At 32.1% G+C, this 15111-nt stretch overlaps 1 protein-coding gene across 1 annotated transcript; it reads left to right on the top strand.

The window, feature by feature from the left end:
* Positions 1-5585: 5585 nt before the first annotated feature.
* Positions 5586-7962, top strand: LOC106773365 (protein NRT1/ PTR FAMILY 5.7-like). The gene is made up of 3 exons (XM_022785920.1): positions 5586-5698; positions 5779-5996; positions 6478-7962. Exons 1-3 carry the CDS (start codon positions 5587-5589, stop codon positions 7960-7962), a joined length of 1815 nt encoding a protein of 604 aa, XP_022641641.1. The 5' UTR covers position 5586.
* The last annotated feature ends 7149 nt before the right edge of the window (positions 7963-15111 follow it).

Below are 15111 nucleotides of genomic sequence, written 5' to 3' on the forward strand. Positions count from 1 at the left end.
TTGAACGTAGGATTTATATCTGATAATTTTTTTAGCTTACAATTTAAAAGGACGTTTGTTTCAGTGTTATACCTTGATCTTTCTTTTTCCTCTTTTCTTGCTTTCTTTGTTCAACACCCTTTTGTTGGGAATGACCCTTTTCCAATTTTGGGATTTGGAGGCTGCAAAAGGTGAGATTTTTCAGCTGGGTTTTGTATGTCATGTTAAAAAACCTATTTTTTTTCTCGTTTTTTTTGTTTTATTTTATTTTATTTTGCTATTTTTCTTTTCCTTCTGGGATTTCTTGTTATGCATGTGAGGCTGAGCCAATATGTTTTTTAAGGTTTTGTCCCCTGTGTGAAAGGATAAGGGAGTTTGGTGCATTATGTGTGAACTCGGTGAGCTCAAGTTGCATTTTTATGTGCCTAATAATTTTAACTTTTTGTTTTATTTTTTTTCTTGCTCTTGAGCTCCACCTGTTTTTTTTTGTGTATTGCAAATTCAGACTTGGATGAATTTTTTGTTGAGAGGTTTTTGCATCATCCCAATTTACTGCTTTTGTCACAGTTTAAGTTCATTGCAAAAATTTCTCATGTGCTTGAGTTTGTCTCTGCTGTAAGTAAACTTGTAAGAAGTCTCGTAATTGGAAAGTGTTTTTGGTTTCTGGAAATGATAGCTATCTTAGGTAGAAGAGAGAGATGTTTGAGGGCATGAGTGTTATTGATATTTTAATATAATAGATAGAAAAAACATGGTAGGTCTAATTGACTTTTTTGATTTTGTTCAAAAATTGACATATTAACATGTGATTGGGGCTTTGGTCAAAGATGAGGGTTGTCTCATAACTTCCAAATGGGTTTGAGCTAACCTGATCAATTATTTGATTCTGTTAATTTCCTTCTACCTAATTTGTTATACTAATGATTTGGTTTAATATATATCTTTGCTTAAAGTCAAAGAAAAACAGAAAATTTATCTGATATGTGTGACCTGAACTGATTTCTTGGTGTATGATCAGAGTTTAGCCCCCTTGAAAAGCCAGCTTATATTCCATCTTCTTTTGCTAAGAAATGAACCTTCACCTGTTAGAGAATGGTATACTTGGTACAATAATTTTACGGTGTTTTAAGAATCTAAATGCAAAGTTGGTAAATACCACTTTTGTTCCTTTCATAACAATCACTTTAAGTGTCATTTGAATTAATGTTTTGAAATAATATCATTCTCCACAGCACTTTTGGCATGTAGCAATTTTGCATCGAATATGGCTTGAAGGAGGAAGATGTTCTCGTGTTTGAGGTTGACAATCATCAAGATGATGATTTAATAGTTGAAGTTTATATTAATGAATGTCCCTGTATAATGTTATAGATCCAATTTCAGTCTAAACCACAAACTACTTCATCAATTTAAGCTCATGTATTTCAATATTTATGGTTGAATGAAAATGAAAGTATTACTTCTTTGTCTCAATTACGGAGGTATTTAAACCTTTGTTTTAGTTCAACTAAATTATTTTTAAATTAACTTCATTTGGTGCGTTTAAATAAAATAAAATAATTAAAAGCGTTCCAATAATTAAAAGCCTTCTAATTAAATATTATTGTTATAATATTGAACAATAATTTATGTCGAACATGTATTAAAATCTTGTAATAAATAAAAGTTTTATTACTAAATACATTTAAAATATGAATAAAATGAAATGGCAATTTTCTTTTTACATTTCACATAAATTAAACTTACAACACTAATAAAAAAAATTAGGTAATTTAATACATAGGCAATTTTTAATCAGTATGTTTTTAATGTCTTTTGTTCTTTTAAACTAAAAAAAATAATTACTTACAAGTAATAAAATTTGTTTAAAATATGAAATATAAGTCTAAAATTTGTCTTCAAAATATGAAATACAAGTTTAGTATTTTTAAGTGGGACTTATGTTGGAATAAGTGGGTACTTGTGTTACAAGTTTTGCACACAGGGGTTCATCCACCGCCAAATTCATCTTTAAACCTCAAAAAAAATTATTATCGTGTCTAATAACATTTTCTTAAGACAAGGATTCATTGTCCTCATTGTAACATTCAAGTTAAGCCACCAATTTATGAAGTTAAACAACATAAGAAACTTAAAAAATGAAGTGGGATTTTAGTTCGAATAAGTGGGTACTTCAGTTATAAGTTTTGCAAACAGGGGTTAATTGACTTATAAGTTCATCTTTCAACCTCACAAAAATTTATTATCGTGTCCAGTAACATTTTCTTAAGAGAAGGATGCATTGGCCTCATGGTAAAATTCAACTTAAGCCACTAATTTATCAAGTTAAATAACATAAGTAACTTTAAAAAATAAAATTAAGTGGGACTTTAGTTCGAATAAATGGGTACTTGTGTTATAAGTTTGGCACACAGGAGTTCATTGACTTATAAATTCATCTTTCAACCTCACAAAAATTTATTATCCTGTCTAGTAACATTTTTTTAAGACAAGGATGCATTGGCCTCATGCTAAAATTCAACCTAAGCCACCAATTTATCAAGTTAAACAACATAAGTAACTTTAAAAAATTAAGTGGGACTTTAGTTCGAATAAGTGGATACTTCTGTTACAAGTTTTGCACAGAGGGGTTCATTGACTTATAAATTCATATTTCAACCTCACAAAAATTTATTATCCTATCCAGTAACATTTTCTTAAGACAAGGATGCATTGGCCTCATGCTAACATTCAACATAAACCACCAATTTATCAAGTTAAACAACATAAGTAACTTTAAAAAATTAAGTGGGACTTTAGTTCGAATAAGTGAGTACTTTTGTTATAAGTTTTGCACACAGGGGTTCATTGACTTATAAATTCATCTTTCAACCTCACAAAAATTTATTATCCTGTCCAGTAACATTTTCTTAAGACAAGGATGCATTGGCCTCATGCTAACATTCAACCTAAGCCACCAATTTATCAAGTTAAACAACATAACTAACTTTATAACATTAAGTGGGACTTTAGTTGAAATAAGTGGATACTTGTGTTACAAGTTTTGCACACAGAAGTTCATTAACTTCTATATTCATCTTCCAACCTGACAAAAATTGTGTATCAATTCAATATTGTTATGACATTTGCACACACAACTATTATAAATTTTACAAGGTTCCACGACCTTTTTCATAAAGATTTTGCACTTCTAATAATCAGCATCACATTCAAAATCTCTATATTCCATCAATCATTCCAAAAACATGAAAAAATATAACTCACATTATGACAATGGTTAAAGGATTCTGATGTTTTACATAAACAACAATTTTAAACAACATTCCAAACATTACCATATTAAGTCAAATGTACATTGTGAATTCTAATACAAGTTATTGAAACACTCATTGTTTTCTTCTAACATGTTCAGTATAGGGAATTCTTCTTGCGACACTCTTAGATTGGTCAAATTTAATCTCTCAAGCTCCTCCTTTGTCAAAATTTGTAATGATCATAAATAGTTGTCTGTCCACCCATGTTTAGCTCCTCCTGTAAAAATAACTGTAATGTCACAACAATGATAACTAGATTAAAATCCAATCGTTAAAATAATAAGAACATACAGTGAAATTATCTAGGGAAGAACACCACTTAGGCGCAGGTCCAAGTGCTGGTATGAAGTAAGATGGTATTTGACTACAGTCCAAGGCCAGCAAGATCAAACCACTACCAGGAAATGTACACACGTCATTTATTGTTCTTGTTATTGGCTCAATGTTGGTTAAGCCTTCTCCCTGGAAAAAGATTAATTTATCAAAACTCATGCCTATTAAAAATACAATCTAAATGCAGCTATTACCTAAATGTTTAGGATTAAGGGATACTGAGATCATTAAAAACATAAGATCTATGCATGAAAATTTTAGTTTATTTATTGCTAAAACATTCTCAAGAAAATTCCTTTAGCGATGATGACTAACAAAAGAACCACAATATAAAATAAGTAAAATATTAATATAAATTTAAGTCACTCTTTTGGTAAAAAGAAATTTGTCTGTTTATCTATAACCATATACCATTCAGCAAAATTTGCAGAAAAAACACCTTAAGAACATGTTTTTAAAGTCTAACATAACATCTATCCCCAAAATACAGAATATTGTGGACGTCCTACTTGTCGCAATTTGATTCATGAATTTTGACCATTTTTTCTCGTGTAAATGCTGCTGAATGACCCAACTAATTAAAATAAACACTACACAGGACAATTTTATGAATAAAAACAAGCATGACCAAGGTGCACTAAACAATGAGGAGAAAAACAGTTGATATTAATCAAAAATATGAAAGAGCTGCAAGTCCTATACCGTTGAGGATCCCATATCCTAACAACATGATTATCACTGGTAATCAACAGTGGTTGTTCATAGTTAAGAGTACAATGCCACTTAATATCCAATATTGAACTGCCATACCTGTAGAACAATTTTTAACCCATCAATAATTAAAAGTATAATTATTTTTTTAAAACAAACACAAATTTCTCAAATCAAGATGAAAGTATAACACTGAAATAAACGTCTTTCTAAATTGTAAGCTAAAATATTATCAGATATAAATCTCTACATTTAATTTGAAGGATTATTTGAAGGATTATTGGTAACAAAATTTTCTTTTATACTCCACTTGTCTTCTTTATTTATTTTTTTTTTTTGTTTTAGTTGTTGAATTAAGTTTTTTAGTCAAAACCAAAACCATCTTTGCTGCAACCATCATGAAACAGAGCCTCAAATCACAGGTATTCAAACAAAACCAAAATCACAAAATAAAATTGGAAAAATTCTACGAATACACACAATTATTCATCATCTACCTGAGAAAAAAGGTAAAGACTCACCTGGATTAGGATTTAGGGTTCTGCCGTCGAGCAAATGGAATCGTCATTCTTGGTGGATGGAAGACGGCAGATGGACGGCTGGTGTCCGGCGACGGCAGTGCGGCAGCGATGGTCATCGGTGGCCACGAGATGGTGAGAGACGGGTTTGCGAAATGGGCAACAGACGCGGGTTTGCGAAATGGGCACGGGATTTGTATTTCGAAATGGTTATCAGACGCGGGTTTGCGAAATGGGGGATTTGCATTTCGAAATGGTCATCAGATTCAAAATTTTGAACTTTCTCTCTCTGTCACAAAAGCATTTCATTTAAAAATCATATTTTAGCTGGACGAATCACATTTAGACACGTGTCCCGTGTCTAAATGTTGTCCAAAACTATTGTTCATATATCATTTTCCTTTTATAAACTATTACAAAACGGATACTTCAAACACTTTTCGAATGTCTTAAATATTCGATCTTCACATTTCGTTTTCCTCTTTAATATTTGTTCTTTATAAGATGGATAAAGATTATGTAGACACTTTAGTATTGAAATCAATCTCTTAATCTAAATGAATTATTTTACCCTTATTTTGACATTAATTTTTTATTCTTATCTTGAATGGAGGAAAGCATGCACTTTTCTTTTTCTGCTGTCTGGGCCCACCAAACATTACTTCTTTAAGAAACTAGTTTCAGCTTTGAAGCTACAGTCATTGATCGTGCTGTTCCGCTCAAACTTCATCATGGCGCTGCAAGAAAACAAAAGTTCAGAAAAAACCAATTCAAGTGGTGTTACGAAGAAATTCTGGCTCCGCTATCTATTCGACAACTTTAATACCCTACCTTTCATTAGCGGTAATTATTAAATACTGGAACTAATTATGTTATCTATGTGAACTAAATTTAACTGAACTTTCTTATACTTCTGTTTTCAGCTTTGGTTGTAGCCTACAAATATGTGGAAATCGCAGTGGTATCTATATTGATGGATTACTTCAACGATTCAACGGAGGCGAATCAACGAATAGCAGCCATTGTTACAAATCTTCAAGATGGTCTATCATCGCTCTTTGTAGTTATTGTTTCTCTAATCTCAGAAGCATATACAGGTTATTACACTATGATAACGTTTTGCACTGCAGTTTCAATAGAGGTAAATTCTTATTTATATATTATATACGAGGCTTAAATACTTTAATTTTTCTTCAATTTTATTTTTATTTTTTATTTTTTAAAAAAACCTATTGTTTTAAGCCTTTCAAATCCGGTTTTAGTTTTTATATCCATTCGAATTTAGAACATATTTTTAAAACGTCATTCATTTTTATATATATAAATTAATACTTTCAGTAATCTACAATACATTTTACAAGTATATGCTTATATGTATTATGGTAGTGATGACTGTCTCTTGAATATATGAATCAAGATTTTGTGCAGCTCAAAGATAATTAATGAATCACAGTTTATAAGTAACTAGTTATTAAAAAAATAAATTTTTACTTTTAAGAAATGGAATCATTAATTTTGTTTTAGAGGAGTCAAGAATAAAATTTAGTATGAACAAATATATAATTCATTTTTCTTCCCTTTGTTAGTGAACAGTTGGCCAAACCATATAATTTGTATTGCAGGGTTTAATGCTACTATGGACATCTGCATCATCAACCAAACCTTCCACATTTCGTGCGGTCTATGGAGCCATATTTTTCCTAGCATTAGGAGCCAGTGGTCAAAAGCTTTTGGAAAATTTTTTTGAATACCAATTGGGCGAGAAAATTAAAGCCAGACATGGCAGTGAAGCAGTCCGTAGTGGAAGCACGGAGAACAAAAAGGAGCAAGATTTCACGGATAAAGTGATAATTAAAACTTGGTTGTACGGTCCATTTGTTGTTGGATATGTCATTACAATTTGTTTTGCCTTCATCAACATCGACATCCATACAACGTACGAGCACTGGTTCCGATTCGCGGCACTTCTTATGGGTGGGACTTTCATGTTGTTCCTCGTTGGATCGGAGTGGTACAGCCGCGAAAAATTGCCCATCGAAAGCAATCTACACAAGATATACAGAATCTTCAAAGCAGCTTTAAGGAAACGACATGAAAAGTATCCAACCTCGCCTAGTCGCTATTATTGGAAGGATAGTAAGCGAGATGATTCTTATGAATACCATGAAGGAGTAAGGTTACTTCCACGAGTTCCACGTCTGTTCAGGTGGTTGGACAAAGCAGCTATACTTGAAGCAGAAGATTCCACAGTGAGTCTGGAGTTGCAAGAAAAGAATGAGAAGCTTTGCACTGTAAAGGAAGTGAGGGATGTGAAGAGCCTTGTTCCCATGTTTTACCTGTGCTTTGCATTCTTTGGCTACAGTTTACTACTAGCCACTGAGAGCACTTTCTTTGTTTCGCAAGCAAGCAACATGAGGGCACATTTTACAACCAATAATAATGATATCTCTATTCTCGTTTTGATCATGGAGGCCACGAGTGATGTGTCACAATTCATCTGCTTTCTTATTGGTCGTGCATTCCGACACTTTACAAAATTCAGTTGCTTCGATAATGTGTGCAACAAGAAAGCGGCAATTGCGAGGATTGGTTTTGGTATGGTTTGTGCAATAATTTGTAGCCTCATGGCATGGAGAGTTGAGGTTGGTAGATTGAATGTAAGCAAGCAAATGGAGTACTGGGATGGTAGAAACTCCACCGTGGCCTTGGTTCCGCAATTTTCAGTATTGGGAATCTCAAAGGGGCTTGTTGAAGGTGGAATCCAGAATTTGTTCCACGGGCACGTGGTGAAATCAATGTGGAGTTTTGATGATGCATACGAGAAATTGGTGATTGGTAGTGGAAAACTCATGATCATACCACTTGTCTTGTGTATCCCTAGTTGGTTCGGTGATACTTTGAACTCAAGTCGTTTGGACAAGTTCTATCTGATGTTGGGGATATTGAACGCTGCGTTTCTTCTGGTTTTTTGTTACTACTCCTTCAGATATGCCTACAAAGACGTACTTCCCCAAGATGATCCAGCAGTTGAAGATGAAAATGTGGATTTCGTTTCACAAAGTTCCGTTGAGATAGAGTCCAAAAACCATAATACTGACACAGACTAAGTATTTGAATTCACTACTGGGTGCAGTTGGAGTAGTTTCCTCTCATAATTGAAGTATTACCATAATAATCTATTCTATAAAAGATTTCTTTGAATGTAATTGTATTTGACCAACAGCCACACTTATTGTATTACATTTATGTATTCTTATATAACTTATGTATTTCATGTTTTACGATACTCGCCATAAACACAAACTAATTTTTATATGATTATACCTATGATTTTGAAGAAATAATAAATAAAAATTTGATGTCTAACAATACTACATATACTGTGAAACATGTTAACGTCTAAGTTGAAATTGAGAAGAAGGATGATCAATATCCAACATGCAAATCAATAAAATGGGAGCCATCCTTCACTCTAGAGATTGAGTTCGATGTCATTTGAGAAACGGAAGATTTTCATGCAAAGAAGCTATAAACATCCAACAAAGGAGAAATAGACCTTTCCAAGTCTTGAAAGAAATAAAGAAAGGTAATTACAATGTGAGTTGAATCTTTAATCCGAGTGATTTACACTCCTTTTAATACAAGTTGTACAAATACGTAGATGAATTCTTTTTATGAAGTGGATGGTGAATGAATGACTAAGAAGAAAATAATTAAGAATAAAAAAATCACAAAAAATATGATAGAAAATTGTTTTTATTTAACAAAATGATCATTCTTTCTATTTATGTTGTATATTACACACTTGTAATTTTAAGATTTTATTAAGATCTAGAGGTGTAATTAATAAAGTTAGATTAGGGTTATTTGAGATTTTTCATCCTTTGAGAAAAATGAAAAAGAAGGGTTGAATATAGTGAAAACTATGTATGAGATTAATCTTTCCTATGTATGAAAACTATGTATGATTGGATGTGGTATAAGATCATTCAAATAAAAAAAAGAAAGGATAGCATAAGACGAAATATTCATCCTTTGAGAATCATTCAAAAGAAAAACACAGAAAGAGCTCAAGAAAAAGAAAATATCTAAGTAGAAAATAAGAAGAAGAGAAAAAAAAGAAAGGAAATACTCTTGAGCTTCATTGTAATATTGCTTACTGATTGTAAGAAAAAAAGAAAGAGAAAAGAGAGAAACACCTGTGAGTGTTTATACTGCATTGTATTGTAATTACATCCTCTTTACGAGACTGATAGTCTGAACGACTTGTAAGAATCGTTGATTGTAATTCTGAAGAGAATTAAAACATTTGTTGAACTCAATTGAGTTAAGGAAATCTAGGCAAGGTTGTTTAGTACCTAGAATAGTGCGAATACTCATGTAGTCTAGGGTAATAAAAGGTTATTCGTTGACCAAGAAGACCAAGAGTGGTGTGAATACTTAGTTGTAATCTTGTTGAAGATCATAATGGCATGAAATTCTTACTTTTCTCTTGACTAAACGCTTCTTTTTTAAAACCTCCAACTGCGCTTTTATGTCTACATAAAAGAACCTTCCACACCAAACGTTTATTATTCAACCAGGGAAGTTCTTATAAACACTGCAGTGTACACTTTGAATAACATGTTAAGAGAAACTATCTTTTACAATCATTTACTAAGTCGAGCATTTAGGCACTTGTTTGACAGATCCAAAGCTCAACTAACATGCTATATCAGAAGGGTTGCGAATTTTTTTTTTCCATTAATACTATTTAACCCCCTTTTCTAGTGTTGTTTAGGTACTTCATGGAGCTCGACCTTAGAGGAGGTTGGCCTAAAGCTTGGTCTTGGTGGACGATGGCTCGACTGGTCAACTTGATGGAGCTCAACCTTCAAGTCGGTGTTCACGGTTCAATTTCCACCCAAATTATATATTAGGTTGTTATAGTTTTAACTACCTTGATTGTTTATAAAGCAGTTTTTTGTTTAAGACAAACTTATGTTATTAAAAATGTTATGAAATAAATGGAAAACAATTTGGTTTACAAGATTAGCGACTTTTAGATGATGGAAACTGTGTTCGTGTTCAACTTTATAGTTTTTCCTTCTCTTGCATCATGTTGAATATAGTGAAAATTATGTATGAGATTAATCTTTCCTGTGTTGAATATACACGTAGGGTCCTCTACTCATAATAGAGGATATATGACCTAAGCCCAAAATACATATAATATATAATAACAAGCTAACTAAACATAAAAGATAAAGATAATATATCTAACATATCATATCTACCCTCAAACATAGAGCTACAAATGATTAAGTCTAGGGATTGTCACCCTTAAGTATGAATCCTTAGTGACTTCTTGAATGGGTCACCTGCATTAAGATCAAGATTCTATTCCAGCTGGGCACTTTAGATCAACTCTTGGCATCTAGAACCCCACAATATAACTGATTTGACCATAATTTATGACTAGTTTCCACTCAATCTTAAGATTGTGAAGTAAGACGAGTGATCAGTTCATCCAACGTTAAACATAAATCAGTCAACATACTTTAAATTAAAAGAAATCATCCATAAATGAATAGTATTAACGAATACAAGAGAGTTCAAGTTGTTACATCTCACTCCAACACAAAGATATTAACTCCTCATAAATGAGAGAAAGAAGTACGAACAAGGGAGAGAAGCCATCTCCTAATCCTCTAAAGATATTCTATTCATTACAAAGGATATGAGTGACAAGAATCCCTGAAGTCTATCTCTAAAACTACTTTCAAAGACTTTCAAAGAGTCTTCTAAAAAGCTCGCCTTAATATGGTCTGAAGGGACGACTCTAGCGATAGTCCATGGCTTTTGCCATGAGGTTTCCTTCACATATGAGATTTCTCCATAGCTTGAGTAATGATTACCTGGGTTGGAGCCTCGCAAGATTACTTCATGATGAAGGATTCTCCATGGCTTGAGCATCAGGTCAGGGCTTGAGCAACTACCATGCATAATGAGACCATTTCTCTCCTTTAATCTCTTTTTAAGTCTTTGATAGATTGTTATTTTCATTTTTCAGGCCTACTTCATTCCAAGCTCTTTATTCACGCACCTTTTGTTTTTAGTTTCATTTTTTTTCAGCTTTTTTTTTTTGTACTTATTCCAACTTTTATTCACGCTCTTTTTTTGTAACCTTGAAAAATCACTAAAAATACATGTTTGATTGTTTTTCAAAACTGATTCATTTAAGTACCTTTGAGTTCTTTTTCTTTGCATATTTGAATTCATACTTCTTGTTAGATCATCAACAAGTTCATAGAGTTAAGTTTCATACATGTCCTTTTTTGAGTTTCTTACCATATTTTGATTCTAGTAGGATTTTTCTACCATTTTGTGTGTGTGACCTTGTAAACATCTAAAAGCATATTTAAATCAGATTTCTGGTGTGTAGTATTGTCTTTTATGTTACGAAAAATTACAAAAAAAGAAAGAAAAGAAAGGACAAAAGAGTAAAAAGAAAAGTAGACCAAAAAGTACAAAAGGTATAAGCAAAAAGCATTTTCATGTGAAGTACCTGAAAAACAATAGAACGGGGGAGGGGGTTGAATAGTATTTATGGAAAACGTTTTTTTTAATTCTTCTGATATAACACATTATCAATCGAGCATTTGAAATATTCTTTTGAAAGCTTAGACGCTCGACTTGAAATATATGTATATGCATTGATACACTAGTAAAAAAAATATATTACCGCACCCATTATGCCTCGATTCACCAGAAACCGAAGCATAAAATGGCGCGGTGGCATTTTTTAAATTTTAGCGACAATATAGGCCTCGGTTGTTTTGGAACCAAAGCAATATAGCGTATATGGCCTTGGTTGTCTATAGAACTGAGGCCATAAGCCTTGCAAGAACCTGACATTCCACATCTACAGTCTGATAAAATCCCTATGAAGGGCTTTTGGCCTTTGTTGTTTGCAAAACTGAGGCCAAACATCCCTACAAGAACCTGACATTCCACATCTACAATCTGATCAAATCCCTATGCAGGACTTTTGGCCTTGGTTATCTACAGAACTGAGGCCAAATATCCATGCAAGAACCTGACATTCCACATCTATAGTCTGATCAAATACCTGTGGAGGCCTTTTGGCCTTGGTTGTTTGCAAAATCGAGGCCAAAACCCCCTACAAGAACTTGACATTCAACATTTGCAATCTGATCTCATAAATTTGACAGTCAGACGGTCAAGGATTTGGCCTCGGTTATCAGGGGAACCAAGGCCATAGACCCCTTGCCAAATTCTGACATTCCACGTTTGTAGTCTTACATTAAATTTGGTAGTTAGAACATTAGGGATTTGGCCTTGGTTCTTAGGGGAACCGAGGCCATAAACCCTAATTTGAACAAAATTTAAATATTTAAGTAAAACTTAATATTTAATAGAGGATTTGGCCTTAGTTTGGCGGGGAACCGAGGAAAAAAAGTTGAAAATATTTCAAAATTGTCATTTCAAACTAATTATAATTTTTTTACGAGAATAGGCTTCGGGTGTTTGGGGAATCGAGGTCATATCCCCTTTATTGCCTTAATTTTATTGGGAAAAAATTTGAAAATATTTTTTCTTTTGTCCTTCCATAGTTAATAGGGACTTTTGTTGAGGATAAGCTTGATGCAAACTCTGTTTTGAATATAGCAGGTGTCGCAACCGGAATCGCGACGGGAACACGATCCAAAAAGAAAAAAAAAACGATTTTTGAAAAAAAAAGATTTGGTTTTGAAAAAGAGTTTTGGAGTCGCCACCATAGTTTATTCTGGAAAACTACGGAAAAACCATAAAATGATAAAGCACGGTCCACGAAAACCAAAGATTGGGTTCGGGAGTCGNTTACGTGTAGGNAAGGTATTANCACCCTACAACGCCTGCCCNAAGGCAGTACCTTTAATTAAAATANGCGAATAAAGATNTGGTTTGCAAAATGTTTANCTATCCCAAAAATTAAAACTCTAAAGAAACAAAATATATTTTTTTTTTTATTTTTTGTGCCCGACAAGGATTGACCTTGCTCCTACGTATTCTCAAAGTGAGAAATCAGGGTTACGTAGTTCTAGCAGAAAGGTTGTTTGTTTGTTTGAAAATATTTATTGTTTGGTGTTTTATATATATAAAAAAAGGGAAAGGTTCTTAGCACGAGGACGATGCGTGCGATCACACACGTGTTTAAACCTTAAAAACAAATTTTATTTTATTTTATAAAAAGGGAAAAAAGTCTTAGCACGAGGACGATGCGTGCGATCACACACGTGCTTAAACCTTCAAAGCAAATTTTATTTTATTTTTATGAAAGGGGAAAAAGGTCTTAGCATGAGGACAATGCGTGCGATCACACACGTGTTTAAACCTTTAAAACATTTTTATTTTTTATTTTTTAGAGAAAAGAAGAAAATGTTTTAGCACAAGAACGATACGTGCGATCACACATGTGCTTTAACCTTTAAAAAATATTTTCTTATTTTTACTTTATATTATTTATCTTTTTTATTTTTTTATTTTTTAACTTTCGCAATATGAAAACAGTATTTACATAAGTATTTAAAATGGGTTATAAAAAATAGTAGTAATAGTTACATAAGGATTTAATATAAAATAAAAGTGATATTTAGTGGCTGTTTGGAATGAAACAATGATATTATTTACCATGTTTTTTACATAAGTATTATAAAGTAAAAATACTACTTACGTTTCAAAGAAAAAACCTAAGATAGAAACCAATTAAAATTATATTGTAGTTATTAAATAATTAAAAAAAAACATTAGCCTATTATGTTTTATAATCTCATAATTTATATGATAAAACACTAACAAATCAAAATTTTTATGTATTTATTTGCAAACAAAGATGATGTCGGAAATCCTAAAACGATCTTTTTAACTTTATAATTTTATCTTATTCCTTTTTTTTTGTCTTATATTTTTATGATTTTTATTGAATATTTATAGTAAACAAATAAAACGCAAGACAAAGGGGTTGGGGTTAATTACAAAAGGTCACATGCAGTAGTAAAAAAACAAATAATCAACATGCAGCAATAAAAAAAAAAACAAATAATCAACACTGAAAAAAGAAGAATCAACAAAAATAAGTGAAAAAAACACAAAAGCATAAAATAAAATTTCAACAACAACAAAATAGTAAATGCTCACAGGTGAATGATGATCGTTGGAGGTGGAGGGAGAATGCTTTCTCTTTTTTTCCCAGAGAGAACTAATGTTTTTTTTTTGGGTACTCTCCCTTTCCTTTTTCTCTGTTCCCTTATGTTTTCTTCCCGAAATTGAATTTCCTCATGTTCCCTTATGCTCTCTTTCTGAAATTCAAATCTCTTCCTCTCCAAATTGGATTTTTTTCTCCCCCCTCTTTTTCTCTTCGAGGTGCATATTTATACACACATTGTAATATTATTGTGATCTTGCCTTAAAGACGAATTAATTGACATTTAACAAAATAGGGAAAGAAATGGTCTAATAAATCAAATTATAATAATTGTCAAAAAATTGTCCATTAAAAGGAAATCATATTTTTCTTGAAACTGAATGCAGCAATCAATATATTATTTTTTAATTATTGCTTGTAATTATTGTCATAATGCTGATTCAAATTATTACCAAATAAAAAAAATATTCTATTAATGACTTATGGGCAATTTTCCAAGAAAATCAAATCTTTTTTCTTTTCATTTTTTCACGTGCATCTCCCTTTTTTCCTTTTTTTCCTTCCTTCTTTTTTCCTTTTTTTTTCGTTTCTTTTTCTCTCTCTCTTTTTTTTTACTATTTTTTTTATTCTTTCTTCGTTTCCTTTTTTTTGTAATTACTTTTTTTTAAAAAACAAAATAGTAAAACAGAATAAAAAAAGATGAAAGAAAATGAATGAAATAGGACAACAATAAAAACCAAGTCTCATTATTTAGTCACCCGGACGAAATTGGGTGTTGACAGTTGCCCCTCTTTACTTAGATATTACTAGATAATATGAAAATTTGATATTTTTGTATTATCTGAGTAAAAGCTAAGTAAAGATAGAAACACTAATTTTGTCCGGGTTTCAAAAAAGAAATGAAAGGATGAAAACTGAAAACTTAAATTTGACCATTGCGAAGCAGAGGGCCGATAACAAAATTAAAACCTGGATTTGACCATTGCCTTGCAGAGGGCCAAAATCGCAGAAGAAAAACATAAATTTGACCATTGCGAAGCAGAGGGCCGATAACAAAATTAAAATCTGG

This window comes from Vigna radiata, chromosome 9 (assembly GCF_000741045.1).
Source record: "Vigna radiata var. radiata cultivar VC1973A chromosome 9, Vradiata_ver6, whole genome shotgun sequence".
NCBI lineage: Eukaryota > Viridiplantae > Streptophyta > Magnoliopsida > Fabales > Fabaceae > Vigna > Vigna radiata.